The 22,709-nt window shown below is 44.7% G+C and overlaps 1 protein-coding gene across 1 annotated transcript in view; it reads left to right on the forward strand.

The window, feature by feature from the left end:
- The window catches only part of CCT3 (chaperonin containing TCP1 subunit 3), a 28,196-nt gene extending 5,842 nt beyond the window's left edge, over nt 1–22,354 (forward strand). The window contains exons 6-14 of the mRNA XM_010356426.1: nt 6,400–6,517; nt 10,204–10,390; nt 12,407–12,556; nt 13,549–13,681; nt 13,830–13,911; nt 18,774–18,954; nt 20,120–20,365; nt 20,628–20,759; nt 22,019–22,354. Coding sequence (XP_010354728.1) covers nt 6,400–6,517; nt 10,204–10,390; nt 12,407–12,556; nt 13,549–13,681; nt 13,830–13,911; nt 18,774–18,954; nt 20,120–20,365; nt 20,628–20,759; nt 22,019–22,123 — 1,334 coding nt within the window. The 3' untranslated portion in view covers nt 22,124–22,354. The remainder of the gene's footprint in view (nt 1–6,399; nt 6,518–10,203; nt 10,391–12,406; nt 12,557–13,548; nt 13,682–13,829; nt 13,912–18,773; nt 18,955–20,119; nt 20,366–20,627; nt 20,760–22,018) is intronic.
- Nucleotides 22,355–22,709: the final 355 nt, after the last annotated feature.

Genomic DNA, 22,709 nt, shown 5'->3' on the forward strand with positions numbered 1-22,709 from the left:
GCTGGGACTATAGTCGCGCACCACCACACCCAGCTAATTTTTGTATTTGTAGTAGAGACGGTTTCACCATGTTGGCCAGATGGTCTCTATCTCTTGACCTCGTGATCCGCCTGCCGTTGCCTCCCAAAATGTTGGGATTACAGGCGTGAGCCATCACGCCTGGACAAGTTACAATATTCTATAAAGTCACCACAAACACTGAATTGGCAAATAATAAATCATTGCTTCTATAGAAAATACAAGGTTAAGTACCTATAAGCCGCTGGTCACACTTTCTTTTTTCTGTTCGTTTGTTTGAGACTTGAGTCTTGCTCTGTCGCCCAGGCTGGAGTGCAGTGGCGCAGTCTTGGCTCACTGCAAGCTCTGCCTCCTGGGTTCACGCCATTCTCTCGCCTCAGCCTCCCAAGTAGCAGGGACTACAAGGTGCCCGCCACCACACCTGGCTAATTTTTTGTTTTTGTATTTTTAGTAGAGACGAGGTTTCACCGTGTCTGCCAGGATGGTCTTGATCTCCTGACCTTGTGATCTGCCCGTCTCAGCCTCCCAAAGTGCTGGGATTACAGGCGTGAGCCACTGCACCCAGCTGGTCACACTTTCATCAGCTGATAAATATATACCTTATTGTATGTGTTTTCTGTCTTCAAGACGCCCGTTTAATATATACAGTTGATTTATTTATTTATTTTTTTTTTTTTTTTTGAGGCGGAGTCTCGCTCTTTCGCCCAGGCTGGAGTGCAGTGGCACGATCTCGGCTCACTGCAAGCTCCGCCTCCCGGGTTCACGCCATTCTCCTGCCTCAGCCTCCTGAGTAGCTGGGACTACAGGCGCCCGCCACCGCGCCCGGCTAATTTTTTTTTTTTTGTATTTTTAGTAGAGACGGGGTTTCACCATGGTCTCGATCTCCTGACCTTGTGATCCGCCCGCCTCGGCCTCCCAAAGTGCTGGGATTACAGGCGTGAGCCTCCGCGCCCGGCCTTACAGTTGATTATTAGCATTGAACTCATAGCCCATAGCAATATAACTCGTGCCTGGACAAAGCTCACCTAACATGTATTTTCTCTGTAAGGCACATCACAGCCTTCTCGCACATAGAAGCATTAGATAGCAGTTAAGCACTACAGTTGTGAGCCATTATAAATACCGAAATCATCAAGAAAAATGTGAAAAACATAACCTTAAATATACTGCATAAAGGACACTTTTTTTACAGTGTGAGAGCTAAAGGCCTTGTTTGACCTCACCTAGGAATGTCATTGGGTGACTCAGATTTTTTGCCATCCTGTGAATTTCCATGAATGACTATGAAAGTGTCATGAATATTGATTTGGGGGTTGCAAATAATAAGAAATGAAATCTTTAGGATAATGACCCTGGGCTATGTATGTTTAAAGACTGATCTTTCTACTTCTTATAGGATCATAAAGAATTATTTTTCAAATCTTGGCCTATTGCCTTTATTGTGTAAATATCAAGATGATAGTAAAATTTTTATGCTAGAAACACTGGTTTTAAAAAATCTGATTGCAACCAAGTGTGGTGGCTGACGCCTGTAATCCCAGCCCTTTGGGAGGCCAAGGTGGGCGGATCACGAGGTCAGGAGTTTGAGACCAGCCTGGGCAACATGGAGAGACCGCATTGCTATAAAAAAATTTAAAAATCAGCTGGATGTGGTGGCACACACCCGTAGTCCCAGCTGTTGGGGATACTGAGGTCGGTGAGGCAGGAGGTTGAGGCTGCAGTGAGCTGTGTTCGTGCCACTGCACTGCAACCTGAGCAACAAAGCAAGACCATGTCTCTTTTTTCTTTTTCTTTTTTTTTTCTTTTTTTTTTTTTTTTTTGAGACAGAGTCTTGCTCTGTCACCCCGGCTGCAGTGCATTGGCACAATCTCAGTTCACTGCAGCCTCCGCCTCCCAGGTTCAAGTGATTCTCCTGCCTCAGCTTCCCTAGTAGCTGGGAATACAGGCATGTGCCACCACACCTGGCTCATTTCTGTATTTTTAGTAGAGACAGGGTTTCACCATGCTGGCCGAACTGATCTCAGACTCCTGAGCTCAGGTGATCTGCCAACCTTGGCCTCCCAAAGTACTGGGATTACAGGTGTGCTCCACTGCGCCCAGCCAAGGGATGCTACTTTATAGTGTTGGCCCACATACCTAAAAATAAAGTTCTTAATCAAAATTATTATTTATTTTTCGTAGAGATGGGGTCTCATGTTGCCCAGGCTTGCCTCAAACTCCTGGGCTCAAGCGATCTCCTGCCTCAGCCTCCGAAGTGTTTTTTTTTTGAGATGGAATCTTGCTCTGTCACTCAGGCTGGAGTGTAGTTATGCAATCTCAACTCACTGCAGCCTCTGATCCTGGGTTCAAGTGATTCTCCTGCCTCAGCCTCCCGAGTAGATGGGATTACAGATGCCCACCACCGTGCCCAGCTAATTTTTGTATTTTTAGTAGTGACGGGGTTTCACCGTGTTGGCCAGCTGGTCTTGAACTCCTGACCTCATGATCTACCTGCCTCAGCCTCCCAAATTGCTGGGATTACAGGCTGTGAGCCACCATGTCTGGCTAAGCCTAGCTGATTTTTCAAATTGAATTTACTTATTTATTTATTTATTTTTGAGACAGAGTCACCTAGGCTGGAGTGCAGTGGCACAGTCTTGGCTCACTGCAGCCTCCACCTCCAGGGTTCAAGTGATTCTCCTGCCTCAGCCTTTCTGTTAGCTGGGATTACAGGTGCCCACCACCGTGCCAGGCTAATTTTTGTATTTTTAGTAGAGACAGGGTTTCACCATGTTAGCCAGGCTGGTCTCAAACTCCTGACTTCAGGTGATCCTCCTGCCTCAGCCTCCCAAAGTGCTGGGATTACAGGCGTGAGCCACCATGCCCAGCCTCTCAGCCATCTTTTAAAATGCAATAATATGCTGCTTAATGATGGGTATATGGGCCGGGCGCGGTGGCTCACATCTGTAATCCCAGCACTATTGGAGGCCAAGGCAGGCGGATCACAAGGTCTGGAGTTCGAGACCATCCTGGCCAACATGGTGAAACACCGTCTTTACTAAAAATAGAAAAAATAAGCTGGGTGTAGTGGTGCGCGCCTGTAGTCCCAGCTACTCGGGAGGCCAAGTCAGGAGTATCACTTGAACCTGGGAGGCGGAGGTTGCAGTGAGCCCAGATCCCACCACTGCACTCCAGCCTGGCGACAGAGCGAGATTCTGTCTCAAAAAAAAAAAAAAAAAGATGGGGATACGTTCTGAGACAAATGTGTTATTAGACAGTCTCATTACTATGCAGACTTCATGGAGTGCACTTTACAAACCTGGGTGGTACAGCCTACTATATACTTAGGCTGTATGGTATAGCCTATTGCTTCTAGGCCACAAAGCTGTATAACATATTACTGTACTGAATATAGTTATAATACGGTGGTATTTGTATAATAGGCATAGCGGAACATAGAAAAGGTACAGTAAAAATGTGATATTATAATCTTATGGGACCACTGTCATATATGTGGTCCATTGTTGGCCAAAATATTAAGTGGTACATGAATGTATTTTTTTATTATTTTTCTTTCAATATACATGATTGACACTTAGGAATTGAAACAAAATATATTGAATTCAAACACTGGAGCACATACTAATGAATAACATATTATGTACATTTCTTTTTTTTTTTTTTTTTTTTTTGAGACGGAGTCTCGCTGTGTTGCCCGGGCTGGAGTGCAGTGGCCGGATCTCGGCTCACTGCAAGCTGCACCTCCCGGGTTTACGCCATTCTCCTGCCTCAGCCTCCCGAGTAGCTGGGACTACAGGCGCCCGCCACCTCGCCCAGCTAGGTTTTTGCATTTTTTAGTAGAGACGGGGTTTCACTGTGTTAGCCAGGATGGTCTCGATCTCCTGACCTCGTGATCCGCCCGTCTTGGCCTCCCAAAGTGCTGGGATTACAGGCTTGAGCCACCGCGCCCGGCTATTATGTACATTTCTAAAAGCTTATTTTACCTGCCAATAAGCAGGTAGTACAAGCAATTTGTGCGAAAGGCTTTTGACAAAAAGAATATTTACAATACTCTCTTTACACTTTTTCTAGAAACAGGCTTTTTTGTGTGTGCGTTTATATCTGTGTATGTGTTATTTTGTGTGTGTCTATTAGAAAGTAAAGATAAATTTATTCATTTTGAGACAGAGTCTTACTCTGTCACCCAGGCTGGGGTGCCTGGGCACAGCCTCCACTCACTGCAACCTCTGCCTCCCAGATTCAAGCAATTCTTATGCCTCAACCTCCCAACTAGCTGGGATTACAGACACCCGCCAACACACCTGGCTAATTTTTGTATTTTTGGTAGAGACAGTTTCACCATGTTGTCCAGGCTGGTGTCAAAACTCCTGGCCTCAAGCAGTATGCCTGCCTCGGCTTCCCAAAGTCTGGGATTACAAGGCATGGGGTAAAGACAAATTTTAAAAGAAGGAGATGTTTTACCAATAATCCCTCATCTAGGAGGTAAATTGTATACATTTTCTTTTTTTTTTTTTTTGAGATGGAGTCTCACTTTGTCACCTAGGCTGGAGTGCAATGTCATGATCTTGGCTCCCTGCAGCCTCCACCTCCCTGGTTCAAGCGATTCTCCTGCCTCAGCCTCCCAAGTAGCTGGGAATACAGGCACGTGCCATCATGCCTGGCTAATTTTTGTATTTTTAGTAGAGACAGGGTTTCACCATGTTGGCCAGGCTGGTCACGAACTCCTGACCTCAGGTAATCCATCTGCCTTGGCCTCCCAAAGTGCTAGGATTACAGATGTCAGCCACCACACCCAACCTTAATTGTGCACATTTTTAAATTTTAACTTTTTATTTTTTTGAAACAGAATCTTGCTCTATTGCCCAGGCTGGAGTGAAGTAGTGTGATCACGGCTCACTGCAGCCTTGACCTTCTGGGATCAATGAGCCCAGCTTCCCAAGTAGCTACAGGCACATGCCACCATACCTGGCTAATTGAATTTTTTTTGTAGAGACAGGGTTTTGCTATGTTGCTCAGGCTGGTCTAAAAACTTCAGGGCTCAGGTGATCCACTCACCCTAGCCTCCCAAAGTGCTGGGATTACAGGTGTGAGCCACTGCATCCAGCCCTGAATATTCTTTCAAATGTAAGTTTTTGTGTGTTTTGTTGGTTTTTGTTGTTTTTTTTTTTTTTGAGGCGGAGTCTCGCTGTGTCGCCCAGGCTGGAGTGCAGTGGCTGGATCTTGGCTCACTGCAAACTCCGCCTCCTGGGTTCACGCCATTCTCCTGCCTCAGCCTCCTGAGTAGCCAGGACTACAGGCGCCCGCCACTTCGTCCGGCTAGTTTTTTGTATTTTTTGGTAGAGACGGGGTTTCACCGTGTTAGCCAGGATGGTCTTGATCTCCTGACCTCGTGATCCGCCCGTCTCGGCCTCCCAAAGTGCTGTGATTACAGGCTTGAGCCACCGCGCCCGGCCTTGTTTTGTTTTTAGTTCCAGCAGTTTAACTAGATCCTAAGGTATTAAGGTACTAATAAACAAGTCAGTTTTTCTTTTGTGCATTTTTCTTTATTTTATTGCCTTTAGGGAAATTTTTTTTTAGAAAGATCAAGAGTAGGCCAGGTATGGTAGCTCACGCCTGTAATCCCAGCACTTTGGGAGACCGAGGTGGACAGATCACCTGGTTCGAGACCAGCCTGGCCAACCAACATAGTAAAACCCATCTCTACTAAAAGTACAAAAGTTAGCTGGGTGTGGTGGTGCATGCCTGTAATCCCAGCTACTTGGGAGGCTAAGGCGGGAAAATCGCTTGAACCTGGGAGGCAGAGGTTGCAGTGTGCAGAGACTGTGCCACCGCACTCTGGCCAGGGTGACAGAGCGAGACTCCTCAAAAAAAAACCAAAAAGATCAAGAGAGTAAGTAAGCCCTGGAATCATTCTTTCATCATTTTATTTATTGAGATAGGGTCTCACTCTGTCACCCAGTGCAGTGGTGCAGTCAAGGCTCATTGCACTCTCATCCTCCCAAGCTCAAGTGGTTCTCTTAACCTCAGCCTCCTGAGTAGCTGGGACCTCAGGCTTGTACCACCACACTAAGCTAAATTTTAATTTTTTTTGTAAAGACAGGGTCTCACTATGTTGCCGAGGCTGATCTTGAATTTTTGGGATTACAGGTATAAGCCACCATGCCCAGCCTGATCTTTTAAAAAATGGACAGCAAGGATGTTTTCTGTATGAATTGCCCTGTCTTATACAAAGTGTAAAATTTGGAATAGTATGAATGGCCAAATGTCATATCTTTTGGGAGAGTCTGATTTAGGAGAGTATTTTTTGGAAGAATAATGAAGTTACTTGCCTTGATATCCAGATACTTTTAAATATTACTGTGGTGCTTTTATCTTTTTCAGCGGGGGAAATGCTATCTGTAGCTGAGCACTTCCTGGAGCAGCAGATGCACCCAACAGTGGTGATCAGTGCTTACCGCAAGGCATTGGATGATATGATCAGCACCCTAAAGAAAATCAGGTATCTTGGGGGCAAGAAATAGGTAGTATCAAATATGAGAGGCCTGGCCAGACTTGGTGGCTCATGCCTGTCATTCCAGCACTTTGGGAGGCCTAGGTGGGTGGATCATGAGATCAGGAGGTTGAAACCTTCCTGGCCAACATGGTGAAACCTTGTCTGTATTAAAAATACAAAAAATTAGTTGGGCATGGTGGCGCATGTCTGTAGTCCCAGCTACTTAGGAGGCTGAGGCAGGAGAATCTCCTGAACTCAGGAGTCAGAGGTTGCAGTGAGCCGAGAGAGCCCCATTGTACTCCAGCCTGGTGACAGAGCAAGACTTTGTCTCAAAAAAAAAAAAAAATTAGCCGCGTATGGGTGGCGCACACCTATGATCCCAGCTACTTGGGAGGATGAGGCAGGAAAATTGCTTGAATCCAGGAGGCAGAGGTTGCAGTGAGCCAAGATCTCTCCATTGCACTCCAGCCTAGGCAATAAGAGTGAAACTCCGTCTCAGAAGAAAAAAAAAAGCATATATTACCTCTAGCTTCAGGGAATTTTAGTTAAGGTTTAACATCGTGCGGAGTCAGGTAGAGCAGGTCTTGAATAAACGTTTTTGTTTAAAAAGTAAAACTTGGCAGGGCCCAGTGGCTCATGCCTGTAATCCCAGCACTTTGGCCGAGGTGGGCGGATCACGAGGTCAGGAGTTAGAGACCAACCTGGCCAACATGGTGAAACTTCGTCTCTACTAAAAGTAGAGAAAATTAGCTGGACGTAGTGGCAGGCGCCTGTAATCCCAGCTACTCTGGAGGCTGAGGCAGGAGAGTCGCTTGGACCCAGGAGGTTGCAGTGAGCTGAGATTGTGCCACTGCACTCCAGCCCAGGCGACAGAGTGAGACTGTCTCAAGAAAATAAAAAGTAAGACCTGGACTGGGCGCGGTGGCTCACGCCTGTAATCCTAGCACTTTGGGAGACCAAGGTGGGTGGATCACCTGAGGTAAGGATTTCGAGACCAGCCTGGCCAACATGGTGAAACCTCATTTCTACTAAAAATGCAAAAAATAGCCAGGCGTGGTTGCATGCGCCTGTAATCCCAGCTACTCAGGAGGCTGAAGCAGGAGAATCACTTGAACCCGGGAGGCGGAGGTTGTGGTGAGCCAAGATCGCGCCATTGCACTCCAGCCTAGGCAAACAGCAAAACTCTTGTCTCAAAAAAAAAATAAAAATCTATAATGTATTCTTTTTTCCATGCCTGACTGGAAATAGTTTGGTTTTTTTTTCTTTTCTTTATTTAAATGTTCTACTCATATGGTTGAGTCACTAGATGCATAAGTGTTTAGTAGTTTGGTGAGGTTTATATTATACTGTCTGCTCTTTTTTTTTTTTTTTTTTTTTCCTAAGATGGAGTTTTTGCTCTTGTTACCTAGTCTGGAGTGCAATGGCGCGATCTTGGCTCACCGCAACCTCTGCCTCCCCGGGTTCAAGCGATTCTCCTGTCTCAGCCTCTTAAGTAGCTGGGATTACAGGCATGCGCCTCCACGTCCAGCTAATTTTGTATTTTTAGTAGAGACGGGGTTTCTTCATGCTGGTCAGGCTGGTCTCGAACTCCCGACCTCAGGTGATCCACCTGTCTTGACCTCCCAAAGTGCTGGGATTACAGGTGTGAGCCACCGTGCCCAGCCATATACTGCCTGCTCTTAAACAAGTTGTACAGTAATATCTGTATGGCACACTTGAGGAATGAAGTGTTTAATTATTTTTATGCAATAAGCTCTGTGAGAATGTAGAGGTACCTAAAGATTTTATTGTGTGGAGCTGCACCCTTAGAAAGCTTTTTTGTTTTGTTTTGTTTTGAGATGGAGTTTCACTCTTATTTCCCAGGCCGGAATGCAGTGGCTGGATCTCGGCTCACCTCAACCTCTGCCCTCTGGCTTCAAGCAATTTTCCTGCCTCAGCCTCCTGAGTAGCTGGGATTATAGGCATGTGCCACTAGGCCTGGCTAATGTAATTTCAGTAGAGATGGGGTTTTTTTCCAAGTTGGTCAGGCTGGTCTCAAACTCCTGACCTCAGGTGATCCTCCCACTGCCTGCCTTGGCCTCCCAAAGTGCTGGGATTACAGGCATGAGCCACCGTGCCTGGCCCGAAATATATATATATTTTTAATCAAGTAATAGCTGCCTACCTAGAACACTTTAGTCTTATGTAAAAACATTTTTTGGGGGGGAGTGGGGAGTCTTGCTCTGTTGCCCAGGCTGGAGTACAGTGGCACAATGTTGGCTCATTGCAACCTCTGCCTCCTGGGTTCAAGCAGTTCTCCTGTCTCAGCCTCCCAAGTAGCTGGGACTACAGGCGCATACCACCATACGTAGCTAATTTTGGTATTTTTAGTAGAGATGGGGTTTCACCATATTGGTCAGTCTGGTCTCAACTCCTGACCTCAGTTGATCCACCCACCTCGGCATCCCCAAAAATTTATTTTTTAGAGATATGGTCTCACTCTGTTGCCTAAGCTGGAGTGCAGTGGTGCAATCACAGCTTACTGCAGCCTCCAGCTCCTGGACTCAAGCAGTCCTGCCCCAGCCTCCCAAGTAGCTAAGACTACAGATGTGTCCACCACGCCCTGCTAATTTTTTTTATTTTTCATAGAGATGAGGTTTACTATTTTGCCCAGGTTGGTTTTGAACTCCTGGCCTCAAGCTATCCTCAATCTTCCAAAGTGTTGGGATTATAGGTGTGAAGCATGGCACCCAGCCCCCTTTATCTTAGATACTACTTTTGGAGTCATTGCTTCTTCCCAAAAGTCCATAATTCAACCATTTAATAATTGGTATATTATGTGCCTTTAACTGTTAAAAGAGGGATTTGGTTTATTTTGGGGTTTTTTTTTTTTTTTGAGACGGAATCTCTGTCGCCCAGGCTGTAGTGCAGTGACACGATCTCCGGTCACTGTAACCTCTGCCTCCAGAGTAACTGGGACAACAGGCACAGGCCACCACTCCTGGCTAATTTTTGTATTTTTAATAGAGCTGGGGTTTCACCATATTGGCCAGACTGGTCTCGAATTCCTGACCTCAAGTGATCTGCCTGCCTTGGCTTCCCAGAGTGCTGAGATTACAAAGTGTGAGCCACCGTGCACGGCCAAAAAAGAGATTTTAGCATTATGTGAAAGTATTTTGTGAGGAGAGACTGAAATTAATATAAAAATGGAAAATACATAAAATGTGTTTACAGTAACATAAAAACACAAAGATGACCAGTTGGTGGTCATCTTTGACCACTGTGGCACACCATGAGTTAAAAATAAAATTTGCTGTTCAAAATGAATGATTGATGAAACTCTTAAAGTTGGCTAGTTACAGGATAGAGTTTCATAGAAAAAAAAGTGTCTTGATCTGAGTTGTAAAAGTTGAAAAGTTTACTTGGTTGAAGCAGAAGATAAGGAACAAATTATTTTACTATAATCTTTGTATGTAAGTGTAAAGGGTTGCTCAGGGAATTAAGGCACCTTCTACAGATGAGTTGTAATCTTGCTGAAAGGTAGAGGAATGGACAAAGGTTACCTCCTGATGTCCTTTTTGTTTCCTCCAAAGGAACAAGTCCTCGTGCTCTGCCTCTTGGTCCATTATTATAGTCACTAAGGTATAGATGAGGCACATCTCTACATATCTAAGATGCCTTCTTCACATATTGTCTGGTTTTCTTTTCTCTAGTATCCCAGTCGACATCAATGACAGTGATATGATGCTGAACATCATCAACAGCTCCATTACTACCAAAGCCATCAGTCGGTGGTCATCTTTGGCTTGCAACATTGCCCTGGATGCTGTCAAGACGGTCCAGTTTGAGGAGAATGGTCGGAAAGAGATTGACATAAAAAAATACGCAAAAGTGGAAAAGGTAAACTTTCGCAGTGTATACATTGGGTCAAATTATATCTTAGCATGAGTCATCTCACTTGTGAGGAAATAGTTTGTTTTTAGTGTTGTTTTGTTTTATTTTTGAGACAGAGTCTCACCCTCTTGCCCAGGCTGGAGTACAGTGGCACAGTCATAGCCCACTGCAGCCTCAAACTCCTGGCCTCAAGCAAATCCACTGATTTTCTAGGACTACAGGCACATGCCACTGTGCCCAGCTATTTTTTTTTTCTTTTTGTAGAGATGAGGGTCTCACGTTGCCCAGGCTGGTCTTGAACTCCTGGCCTCAGGTGATCCTCCCACTTTAGGCTCCCAAAGTGCTGGGATTACAGGCATAAGCCATCGCACCCTACTTCAATGAAATAGTTTTAAATCAGAGCAAGGTATGTTTGTTTGTTTGATATGGAGTCTTGCTCTGTCGCCCAGAGGCTAGAGTGCAATGGCGCAATCTCAGCTCACTGTAGCCTCCACCTCCCGGGTTCAAGTGATTCTCCTGCCTCAGCCTTTAAAATAGCTGGGATTACAGATGCCCACCACAACACCCGGCTAATTTCTTTCTGTATTTTAAGCAGAGACAGGGTTTCACCGTGTTAGCCAGGATGGTCTTGAACTCCTGACCTGAGGTGATCCACCCACGTTGGCCTCTCAAAGTGCTGGGATTACAGGGTGAGCCACTGCACCTGGCCAGAACAAGGTACCTTTAATTAGAACTGGGAAGAATTGGCTGGGCGCGGTGGCTCACACCTGTAATCCCAGCACTTTGGGAGACTGAGGTGGGTGGATCACGGGGTTAGGAGATCGAGACCATCCTGGCTAACACAGTGAAACCCCGTCTCTACTAAAAAATACAAAAAACTAGCCGGGCGAGGTGGCGGGCGCCTATAGTCCCAGCTACTCAGGAGGCTGAGGCAGGAGAATGGCGTAAACCCGGGAGGCGGAGCTTGCAGTGAGCTGAGATCCGGTCACTGCACTCCAGCCCGGGCAACACAGCGAGACTCTGTCTCAAAAAAAAAAAAAAAAAAAATACAAAAAATCAGCCAGACGTGGTAGTGGGAGCCTGTAGTCCCAGCTACTCTGGAGGCTGAGGCAGGAGAATGGCGTAAACCCGGGAGGCGGAGCTTGCAGTGAGCTGAGATTGCGCCACTGCACTCTAGCCTGGGCAACAGAGCAAGACTCTGTCTCAAAAAAAAAAAAAAAAGAAAAAAAAACTGGAAAGAACTATACTTGCTGCCTGGAAACAAAAACCTAAAGAGGCTACCAAGTTGGAATTTCCTGAAACAATTTTGTTGTTACCTTCACTGCTATCCCTACACAAGGTTTATAAGGACAAGGGACAGGCTTATTGGTGTCTCCATGCTTGTGTATTTGCATACATCAGTCATTTGATCAGGATATAAGCTTAACAAGGGCTTTATTATATAGTACTATTATAATGGTAAGCCCAGAAAGCTTTCTCTCCTCTACTAAATTTCATTAAGATCAAAAAGTTTAGTAGTATAGCTTGTGGCCAGTAGATGGAGCCCCAAGCCTAAAATTCTCTGGCAGCGTTGGTTTGGTTTTGTTTTGTTTTGTTTTGTTTTGTTTTAATTGGAGAGACCTAAGCCCTTATTTATTTAAATAGTAATTGGGTCTCAATGTGTTGCCCAGGCTGGTCTCGAACTCCCAGCCTCGAGGGATCCTTCTGTCTGAGCCTCTTGAGTAGCTGGGATTTTAGGTGTGAGCCACTGTGCCTGACTCATAAGCCCCTCTAAGTCTTTTGTCAAGTCATTGAATTTCTATGGGTCTCAGCTGACCTTCAAGTTGAGTGTCATGGTCTAAAATTGGTGTATTTCCTAGTGGGGGAAAAAACGTGATTCCAACCATATTTTTGAACTTCATCAAAGAAAGGAACTTTAGAAACCTGAAACAGTGGCTATTTGGGAAAGATGAACATCTGGGAAGGAAATTAAGAAATTGTCTCTTGATTGTGGATTATAAAGTGCAGTTGTCTTTTGTTCAGATACCTGGGGGCATCATTGAAGACTCCTGTGTCTTGCGTGGAGTCATGATTAACAAGGATGTGACCCATCCACGCATGCGGCGCTATATCAAGAACCCTCGCATTGTGCTTCTGGATTCTTCTCTGGAATACAAGAAAGGAGAAAGCCAGGTAAGGTTCTTGGCCTTGTTCCTTAAAGTAGATGCAAGAATCTGACTACAAATATGAACAACAGAAATAAAAGGTATGTTTATTGTATGCCTTCTGGGTGCATAGTGTACACTGACTCTTAGAACAATCCTTTAGTTGGTATTGATTCCATTTTACAGATGAGGGATCTGAAGCTCAGACAAGCTAGGTTAATTGCTCAAGGAATACAGCTGGTATTGGCCAAAATCAAGATTTGAACCTGGTCATGTTTGGCTTGTTTTATACTATCATGCGACCTTTCCTAATGTACCAGGGAACATAAGGTAGGAGTTAATTCAGCTTTGAAGTACTAAAGGAGAATTTCAGCTGGATGCAGTGGCTCACACTTATAATCCTAGCACTTTGGGAGGCTAAGGTGGGTGGATGACTTGAGCCCAGGAGTTCAAGACCAGCCTAGGCAACATGGCGAATACTGTCTGTATTTAAAAAAATTAACTGGGCGTAGTGGCACATGCCTGTAGTCCCCACCACTAAGGAGGCTGAGGCAAGAGGATTGCCTGAACCCAGAAGGTCAAGGGTGCAGGGAGCTGTGATCACACCAGTGAACTCCAGCCTGAGCGACAGACCTGTCTCAAAAAAAAAAAAAAAAAATCTAGGGTGCAGGAGGCTCACAAGGCTCCATCACATTTGGAAAGAACAAGAATCAGTTAGTGGGAAGAATTAAGGCCTGGAATTTTCATGCACATTGCCAGGACAGATGTAGGATTGGACTGGGTGGTCAGAGATCTTAGAAAGGCCAAACTCAACACTAATTGCTGTGTGACTTTCAGTTCTGGTTGTTTTATAATGATATAACTAGAGCTAAATTGGCTTACAGAGGTATAGAGGTCATGGCTTTAACATAATTCTGACTCTGAGATACGTGGGAGACGTGGGTGGAGGGAGTATAGTATGACCCTCAGAGCTTCACCAGTCCAGGGATTTTAAAATCGTGTCTTTCCTTTACCACACAGACTGACATTGAGATTACACGAGAGGAAGACTTCACCCGAATTCTCCAAATGGAAGAAGAGTACATCCAGCAGCTCTGTGAGGACATTATCCAACTGAAACCCGATGTGGTCATCACCGAAAAGGGCATCTCAGGTGGGACTTTTAATTTTTCCAGCCTACCTTTGAGGTAGACGAGGGTGGGTGATTTGTTTTTTCCCCTCATGTTTGGCAGGGGTTAGAGTACTTTGATTATAAAACCAGTTCAGAACCCAGTTTGACATCTGTACTCTTGGATTTGTAGATTTAGCTCAGCACTACCTCATGCGGGCCAATATCACAGCCATCCGCAGAGTCCGGAAGACAGACAATAATCGCATCGCTAGGTGAGTAGGCCAGGTAAAAATAAGACTTTTCTTCCCGTGTGTTTCCTTTTTGTAGTTGCATAACATAGTCATCATTACCTGAAAAGGTTTAATAAAGGATCCAGTAACAGGTGGAAATAACCTTGGCTTAGCTGCCTGCCCTCTTCAGAAGTCCTCTAGTCCAACGGTTATTTACTGCATGAGTCTCATCTGTGCTGCCCCTAACCATTAGTGAGCAGCTTGTGCTTAGACATCTGTAATTGCTACCTTGGTGGGTGTCCATTACATTTCTAAATAACTGCCTATCAAAGAGGTTTTTCTTTAATGTCATTATGATGATTTTTGAATGAATATTTCCAGAATAGCCTGTTTTAAGTGGCCTGGATTATAGCAGAACCATCAGTTTCCTCAACTACATCCTTAGCTGCTGTTTATGCAACTCTAGATTGCATTCACTACTTCTGCACTGATGTCTGTGCTCAGAGACCATTCTTTTTAATAGACGAGGTCTTGCTGTATTAGCTAGGCCTGTCTCAAATTCCTGGGCTCAAGCGGTCATCCTGTTATCAGCCTTCCCAGTACCTGGAACTATTGGCATGTACAGCAAAGTTCATGCCCAGCAAAGTTCATTCATTTTTAATACTAATTTATTAAAAAGCTGACAAATGTACCCCAACATAATATAGCACAGATCCAAATCATATTTTATACCTTTATACCCTAAAGGGTATTAACATGCATACACATGTTGACTTCACATGCCCATGAGTTGGAGGGAGTGACAAATAAGCAATTAGTCCTATATTCATTAAACATGGGTCAGACGTATGCAGTCATCCCTTGATATCCACGGGGCATTGGTTCTGGGATCCCCCCTTGAATACTAAAGTTTGGATGCTTAATCCTTATATAAAATGGCATGGTATTTGTGTATAACCTATACGCATCCTTCTTTACACTTTAAATCACCTTTAGATTGCTTATAATGCCTAATATAACGTAAATGCTATATAAATAGTTGCTATACTGTATTGTCTTTAAAATTTATATTATTTTTGCTGTTGTATTATTGTCCATCCCCCCACCCCACCCCCCTGCCATATTATCGATGCTTGGTTGGTGGAATCTGGATGCGGGACCTGCGGATATAGAGGGCCGACTATACTTACATGCTTATTCGCCTTCCTCCTTGCTTGACCTTTGCATCTTTGATACAGTCCTATTATTGGCCTGGAGACTCAACTGGGCCGTACAGGATGGGTTATATCTAGGTATTACCATTATATAGTATAGACATGTTAATTTTTTTTCTTTCTTTTTTGCACATTCTAATTCTCTAGTTGAAATATGTACATGTTAGATATGCATGAGAACTAATTTGTCCAAATTATAGTAACCACATAGTATATTTTGAATTCAACTATATCTGGTTATAGTAGTGATGACTAGTTGCCTTAGGTGTACAGTTGACCCTTGAACAACTTGGGGGTTAGGGGAATCAGCCCCTAAGGAGTTGAAAATCCATGTATAATTTTTTGACTCCCCTACTCCTAATAGCTGACTGTTGACCTGAACCCTTACCAATAACACAATTAACTATCACATATTTTGTACATCATATGTGTTATATACTGTATTCACTTCAATAAAGTAAGCTAGAGAAAATAAAATGTTATTTTTTTATTACAGGCTCATGCCTGTAATCCCAGCACTTCGGGAGGCCACGGCAGGTGGATCACCTGAAGTCAGGAGTCCGAGACCAACCTGGCCAACATGGTGAAACCCCGACTCTAATAATAATACAAAAATTAGCTGAGTGTGGTGGTGCATGCCTGTAATCCCAGCTACTCAGGAGGCTGAGGCAGGAGAATCGCTTGAACCAAGGAGGCGGAGGTTGCAGTGAGCCGAGATGGTGCTATTGCACTCCAGCCTGGGTGACAAGAGTGAAACACCGTCTCCAAAAAAAGAAAATCATAAGGAAGAGATAACACATTTACCATGCCTTAAGTGGAAGTAGATCATCGTAAAGGTCATCATCATCTTCATGTTGAATAGGCTGTGGAGGAAGAATAGGGGCTGGTCTTTCTGTCTTGGGTGTCAGAGGCAGAAGAGTGGTGGAAGGGGAGGCAGGATGGGCAGGAGGCACACTCGGTGTAGCTCAATGAAAATACATCGTAATTTGTCTGACTTTCGCTTTTTCGTTTCTCTAAAAATATTTCTGTATAGTACCAGTTGCTCTTCCACTGTTTCAGTTTCAGTGCCTCTATCATAGAAGGGTCCATATTGTAAAAGAAGTCAAAAGCAGTCTTGAATAATTAGAAGCCTTCTGCCAGATTGTCTAATTGTCAGTTTGTTTTCTGGCACTGCTTCTTCTACGTCCTCTTCCTCATCATCTGGCACTGGTTTGGAAGCAGTCGTGTCCATCAAGTCATCTTCTGTTTGGTTGTTTTTGTTTTTGAGACTGAGTTTCGCTCTGTCGCCCACGCTGGAGTGCAATGGCACAATCTAAGCTCACCACAACCTCTTGCCTCCCGGATTCAAACGATTCTCCTGCCTCAGCCTCCCGAGTAACTGGGATTACAGGCATGAGCCACTACGCCCAGCTAATTTTGTATTTTTAGTAGAAACGGGGTTTCTCCGTGTTGGTCAGGCTGGTCTCGAACTCCCGACGTCAGGTGATCTGCCCACCTCAGCCTCCCAAAGTGCTGGGACTACAGATGTAAGCCACCGCACCTGGCTTGTCATCTTCTGTTAATTCTTCTGGTGTATTGTCTGTTAGCTTTTTAATTTCTCCAAGATTCATATCTTGAAACCCTTCACCATCACCACGCCAATTTTTTTAGCCACATCCAGTCTCTTTCATGATTTCCTTGATTAGCTCTATCATAAATCCTACAAAGTCATGTAGAACATCTGGACACAGTTTCCTCCTGCAGAAATCTTCTGTTTTGGGCTTGATGGCTTTCATAAGGCTTTTTCTATAACAACTGGTATCTTTAGTAGTGTAATCCTTTCATATTTTCATCATGTTCTCTTTGTTGGGGTTCTGTTTCATAATGTTGACTTTATTTTTTATTTTTTTGAGACAGAGTCTTGTTCTGTCGCCAGGCTGGAGTGCAGTGGTGTGATCTTGGCTTACTGTAACCTCCTGGGTTCAAGCAATTCTCCTGCCTCAGCCACTGGAGTAGCTGAGACTACAGGTGCACACCACCATGCCCAGCTAATTTTTGTATTTTTAGTAGAGATGGGTTTTCACCATGTTGGCCAGGATGCTCTCAATCTTTTGACCTTGTGATCTGCCCGCCTGGGCCTCCCAAGTGCTGGGATTACAGGCATGAGCCACCACGCCCAGCCAACGGTTCTTTACATGAAGTACCATGTGTAATAAGCCTTACAGGTCTTTCTCTGACTGGTCTAGAGTATTTGAATGTCTTCAGTGTTGAACTTATGTGGCTCTGGGTATCCATGGGCATTGTCCAATATCAGAAGCACTTTAAAAGGTAGTCCCTTTGTGGAAAAGTACTTCCTGACTTAAAGGACAAAGCATCGATGGAAGCAATCCAGAAAAAGTGTTCTTATTGTCCAGGCCTGGTTGTACAACCACAAGACATAAACTTGACCCTCCAAGGGACGGGCTAACTCCTTTGCACAAAATCCTGGTGCTCCCTTCTCTTTCTTACTAATAAATGTCATTTGTGGCATAATCTTCCTGATTAGGTCACTTTCTTATACATTAAAATTATATTTAGGCAAGTACCATTTCTCCTCAATTATTTCTCTTTTTTTTTTTGAGACAGAGTGTCACTGTCACCCAGGCTGGAGTTCAGTGGTGCGATCTCGCTCGCCGCAACCTCTGCTTCCTAGGTTCAAGCGATTCTCCTGCCACAGCCTCCCAAGTAGCTGGGAGTACAGGCGTGTGCCACGACACCTGGCTAATTTTTTCTTGTATTTTTGGTAGAGACAGGTTTCACCAGGCTGGTCTCAAACTCCTGACCTCAAGTGATCCACCCGCCTTGCTTGGCCTTCCAAAGTGTTGGGATTACAGGCATGAGCCACCAAGCCCCTGGGAACATGTCTGCTGTTTCTTGGTCACCAGAAGCTGTTTCCTGTTATCTTGACATTTTAAAAGCCAAACAAACCTCTTTCTAAAATTATCAAACCATCCTTTGCTGGCATTAAATTCTCCAGCTTTAGATCTTTGACCTTCCTTTTTTGATGAGGTGTCATAATGATTTCATGTTTTCTCAAATCATATTAGCATATATAGGTATGCTGTTCTTACCTACATAAAAGCTGCATTTTCAATGAGATTAATAGGTATATTTCTCAAAAAGCACAGGGTTTTCACAGCTGCTGGCATAACTGCAATGCTGCTGTAACTGCAGTGACGGCTTCAGTGGTTTTTTTTTGTTTGTTTTTTGGGTTTTTTTTGTTTTTGTTTTTGTTTTTTAGATAGGGTCCCACCCTGTTATCTAGGCTGGAGTGCAATGGCATGGTCACAGCTCACTGCATCCTTGGTATCATGTTTTCAAGGGATCCCCCAACTTACCCTCCTGAGTAGCTGCAGCTACAGGTATGCATCACTATGCCCAGCTAGTTTTTTATTTTTTGTAGAGACAGTCTTGTTACATTACCCAGGCTGGTCTCAAATTTCTAGGCTCAAGCAGTCCTCCTGCCTGGCCTCCCAAAGTACTGGGATTACAAGTGTTAGCCGCTGTGCCTGTCCCTCTGGAAATCTTTTTCACCGGACAGGCAAGACCTCTTAAGTGATGTTTCCAGCAATCCACTTTTGCCCTTATCCCTAACTACAGACCTTAGAGACTAGGGAAATGGGTAAAAGTATCTGAAGTCATCTGATTCTCCCCATCTTTTCCATCCAATAGAGCCTGTGGGGCCCGGATAGTCAGCCGACCAGAGGAACTGAGAGAAGATGATGTTGGAACAGGAGCAGGCCTCTTGGAAATCAAGAAAATTGGAGATGAATACTTTACATTCATCACTGAGTGCAAAGACCCCAAGGCCTGCACCATTCTCCTCCGGGGGGCTAGCAAAGAGATTCTCTCGGTGAGTCAGCCTTGGATGTATGACCAGATGAAATAGATCACTGGACTTCTTGAGAGTTTCCCAAAGGGCCTGAAATAATTCTGTGGTCCATTTATAGCTATTTAATTTGGACTTATAGCCACAAATTCCTTTTCTGCTTCCTTTTTTTAATTAAATAATTTAAAATTTTTAAAATTGTAATAAGCATAAAATTTACCATCTTAATCATTTTAATTGTACAGTTCAGTAATGTTAAGTATATTCATGTTCTTGTGCAAGAGATCTCCAGAACTTTTTCGTCTTGCAAAACTGAGACTCTGTACCCCTTGAACAAGATATCTCATTTCCTCCTCCCTGGCAACAACTGCTTTCTTATTTTTTATGTTGAAGTTATAAATATTACTTTTTTTTCCCTCATTGAGGCTAAGTAACTTTCCCAAAGGCACATAGCTAGTAAGTGGGAGAGTTTGTACAACACCATGCAACCTCCTAAAAGATACAACTAGGGGCCGGGCGCGGTGGCTCAAGCCTGTAATCCCAGCACTTTGGGAGGCCGAGGCGGGCTGATCACGAGGTCAGGAGATCGAGACCATCCTGGCTAACACGGTGAAACACCGTCTTTACTAAAAACTACAAAAAACTAGCCGGGCGAGGTAGCGGCGCCTGTAGTCCCAGCTACCCGGGAGGCTGAGGCAGGAGAATGGCGTGAACCCAGGAGGCGAAGCTTGCAGTGAGCTGAGATCCGGCCACAGCACTCCAGCCCGGGTGACAGAGCGAGACTCCGTCTCAAAAAAAAAAAAAAAAAAAAAGATACAACTAGAAAGGGATGGAATAGGTTTTGGCTCTTATCTAGCAAGATACATGCTGTTTATTTCCAGATAACTAGCAAGGGACGAGATAGGTTATTGCTCTAATCTAGCATAATGGACAAAGACCTAACTCTATGGTTGAGTGATACCCCCAAACCCTTTGCAGATACCACTCCCCGCCACTCTATATTATAGTCATGAGTTACATATTCTCAGATAAATAATCTACCCTGCCCAGCAGGGGTTCCAAGTACCTTTTCTAGTTGCCCTTCTTGGTGGTTTACTAACTTTGGCAGTTAGGAAGTCCTTTTGGTGCCTCTGATTTTTTTTATGAGTCATCAAGCTTTGGCTTCATACTGTCTGTTTGCTTCTCCAAGGAAGTAGAACGCAACCTCCAGGATGCCATGCAGGTGTGTCGCAATGTTCTCCTGGACCCTCAGCTGGTGCCAGGGGGTGGGGCTTCCGAGATGGCTGTGGCCCATGCCTTGACAGAAAAATCCAAGGCCATGACTGGTGTGGAACAATGGCCGTACAGGGCTGTTGCCCAGGCCCTAGAGGTCATCCCTCGTACCCTGATCCAGAACTGTGGGGCCAGCACCATCCGTCTACTTACCTCTCTTCGGGTGAGTTCCTCTCCAAGCTTTTCTCTTGATGGAGCAGGGAAAGCTGTGTTTGCCCTGAGGGGAAGGTTCATATCTGGCTATCCAAATTCTCCTTATAGTTTATTCCTTGAAATCTTTCTCTCCTTTTAGTCTTTGACTTGTTTGCTGTCATTGCCATTTTTCCCTATCCCTTCCATACCAGTCCATTATTTTTTATTTCAGTTTTTACCTGATGTTTCCTGTTAACGATTATTTTCCCCTTTACTTCTTGCTTCAATTGCAGGCCAAGCACACCCAGGAGAACTGTGAGACCTGGGGTGTAAATGGTGAGACAGGTACTTTGGTAGACATGAAGGAACTGGGCATATGGGAGCCATTGGCTGTGAAGCTGCAGACTTACAAGACAGCAGTGGAGGTAAGACACCCTAAGAATGTACATGCTGTTTAAATTTTTTTTTTCTTTTTTTTTTTTTTTTTTTTTTTGAGACGCAGTCTCACTCTGTCGCCCAGGCTGGAGTGCAATGGTGTAATCTCAGCTCACTGCAATCTCCGCCTCCCGGGTTCAAGTGATTCTTGTGCCTCAGCCTCCCAAGTAGCTGGGGCTACAGGCATGCACCACCACTGCCAGCTAATTTTTATATTTTTTAGTAGAGATAGGGTTTCACTATGTTGTCCAGGCTGTCTCGAACTCCTGACCTCAGGTGATCTGCCCACCTTGGCCTCCCAAAGTGCTGGGGTTACAGGCATGAGCCACCATGCCCAGCCTGGTCTAGTCTTGAAGGGAGGGGTATAGAAGGCAGAATATTCCTCTAAGGTATTCTAAGATAATCCCTAATTATCTTTAGCTCATACTAAAAGCAAGATAACATAGCACAAGCTGTATCACTTGCTTAGGGAGAACTGCAATTTTTTTTCCTTTTTTTTTTTTTTTTTTTTTTTTGAAATGGAGTCTTGCTCTGTTGCCCAGGCTGGAGTGCAGTGGAATGGTCTCGGCTCACTGCAGCCTCCACCTCCCGGGTTCAAGCGAATCTCCTGTGTCAGCCTCCCAAGTAGCTGGGATTATAGGTGCCTGCCATCAAACCTGGCTAATTTTTTCTATTTTTAGTAGAGACAGGGTTTCATCATGTTGGCCGGGCTGGTCTCGAACTCCTGACCTCGTGATCCACCTGCCTTGGCCTCCCAAAGTGCTGGGATTACAGGTGTGAGCCACCACGCCTGGCTGAGAACTGCGTTTTACATTCAGGACTGAAAAGGCGGGACATGGTGGCTCACGCCTATAATCACAGCACTTTGGGAGGCTGAGGCAGGTGGATCATGTGAGGTCAGGAGTTCAAGACCAGCTTAACCAACATGGAGAAACCCCATCTCTACTAAAAATACGAAATTAGCCGGGCATGGTGGTGTGGGCCTGTAATCCCAAATACTTGGGAGGCTGAGGTAGTAGAATCGCTTGAACCCGGGAGGCGGAGGTTGCAGTGAGCTGAGATCATGCCACTGCACTCTAGCCTGGGTGGCAAGAGGGAAACTGCATCTCAAAAAAGAATAAAAGACTGAAAAGGTAGATGTCAGACAAAATGGCAGTTCTGTAGTAGGATCTAGGTGATAGATCTAAAGGAAAGAAAAGTGTCCTTTCCTTCTCTACTGACCTCTTTGCATCTGTGGTTTTTCTTCTAGACGGCAGTTCTGCTACTGCGAATTGATGACATCGTCTCAGGCCACAAAAAGAAAGGCGATGACCAGAGCCGGCAAGGCGGGGCTCCTGATGCTGGCCAGGAGTGAGCGCTAAGCAAGGCTACTTCAGTGCACAGAACCAGCAGAGTCTCCCCTTTTCCTGAGCCAGAGTGCCAGGAACACTGTGGACGTCTTTGTTCAGAAGGGATCAGGTTGGGGGACAGCTCCCAGTCCCTTTCTGTCCCAGCTCAGTTTTCCAAAAGACACTGACATGTAATTCTTCTCTATTGTAAGGTTTCCATTTAGTTTGCTTCCGATGATTAAATCTAAGTCATTTGAGAAAGTTGTTATGTGTTTTTCAACCTTGAGCCATCTCTCTTATCTTCTGGCAAATAGGAGGAGGCAGAAAACCTTACTGGGGAGGGAAGGGAGACCTGGAATGAGGACATTCGGACTCTTTTGCCTTCTTGAGGGAGTATTCTTCAGATTTCTCAGTGAATTTTGGTTGGAAAGACCCTTTTGGAGTTCAAAGGATAATACTGTAAAGCTTATGAAGCACCATTTTGCATTCACCACCCAAAGAACGAGCAACCTGTCTAAAGCATGGGTGTTCCCCATATGTGGTTGTATGTAGAGCAACACCCAGTACCTCCTAGGGCTCTGGTATATAACATAACATATAAAGGACATATAA

The sequence above is a fragment of the Rhinopithecus roxellana genome, chromosome 8 (assembly GCF_007565055.1).
Source record: "Rhinopithecus roxellana isolate Shanxi Qingling chromosome 8, ASM756505v1, whole genome shotgun sequence".
NCBI classification, from domain to species: Eukaryota; Metazoa; Chordata; class Mammalia; order Primates; family Cercopithecidae; genus Rhinopithecus; species Rhinopithecus roxellana.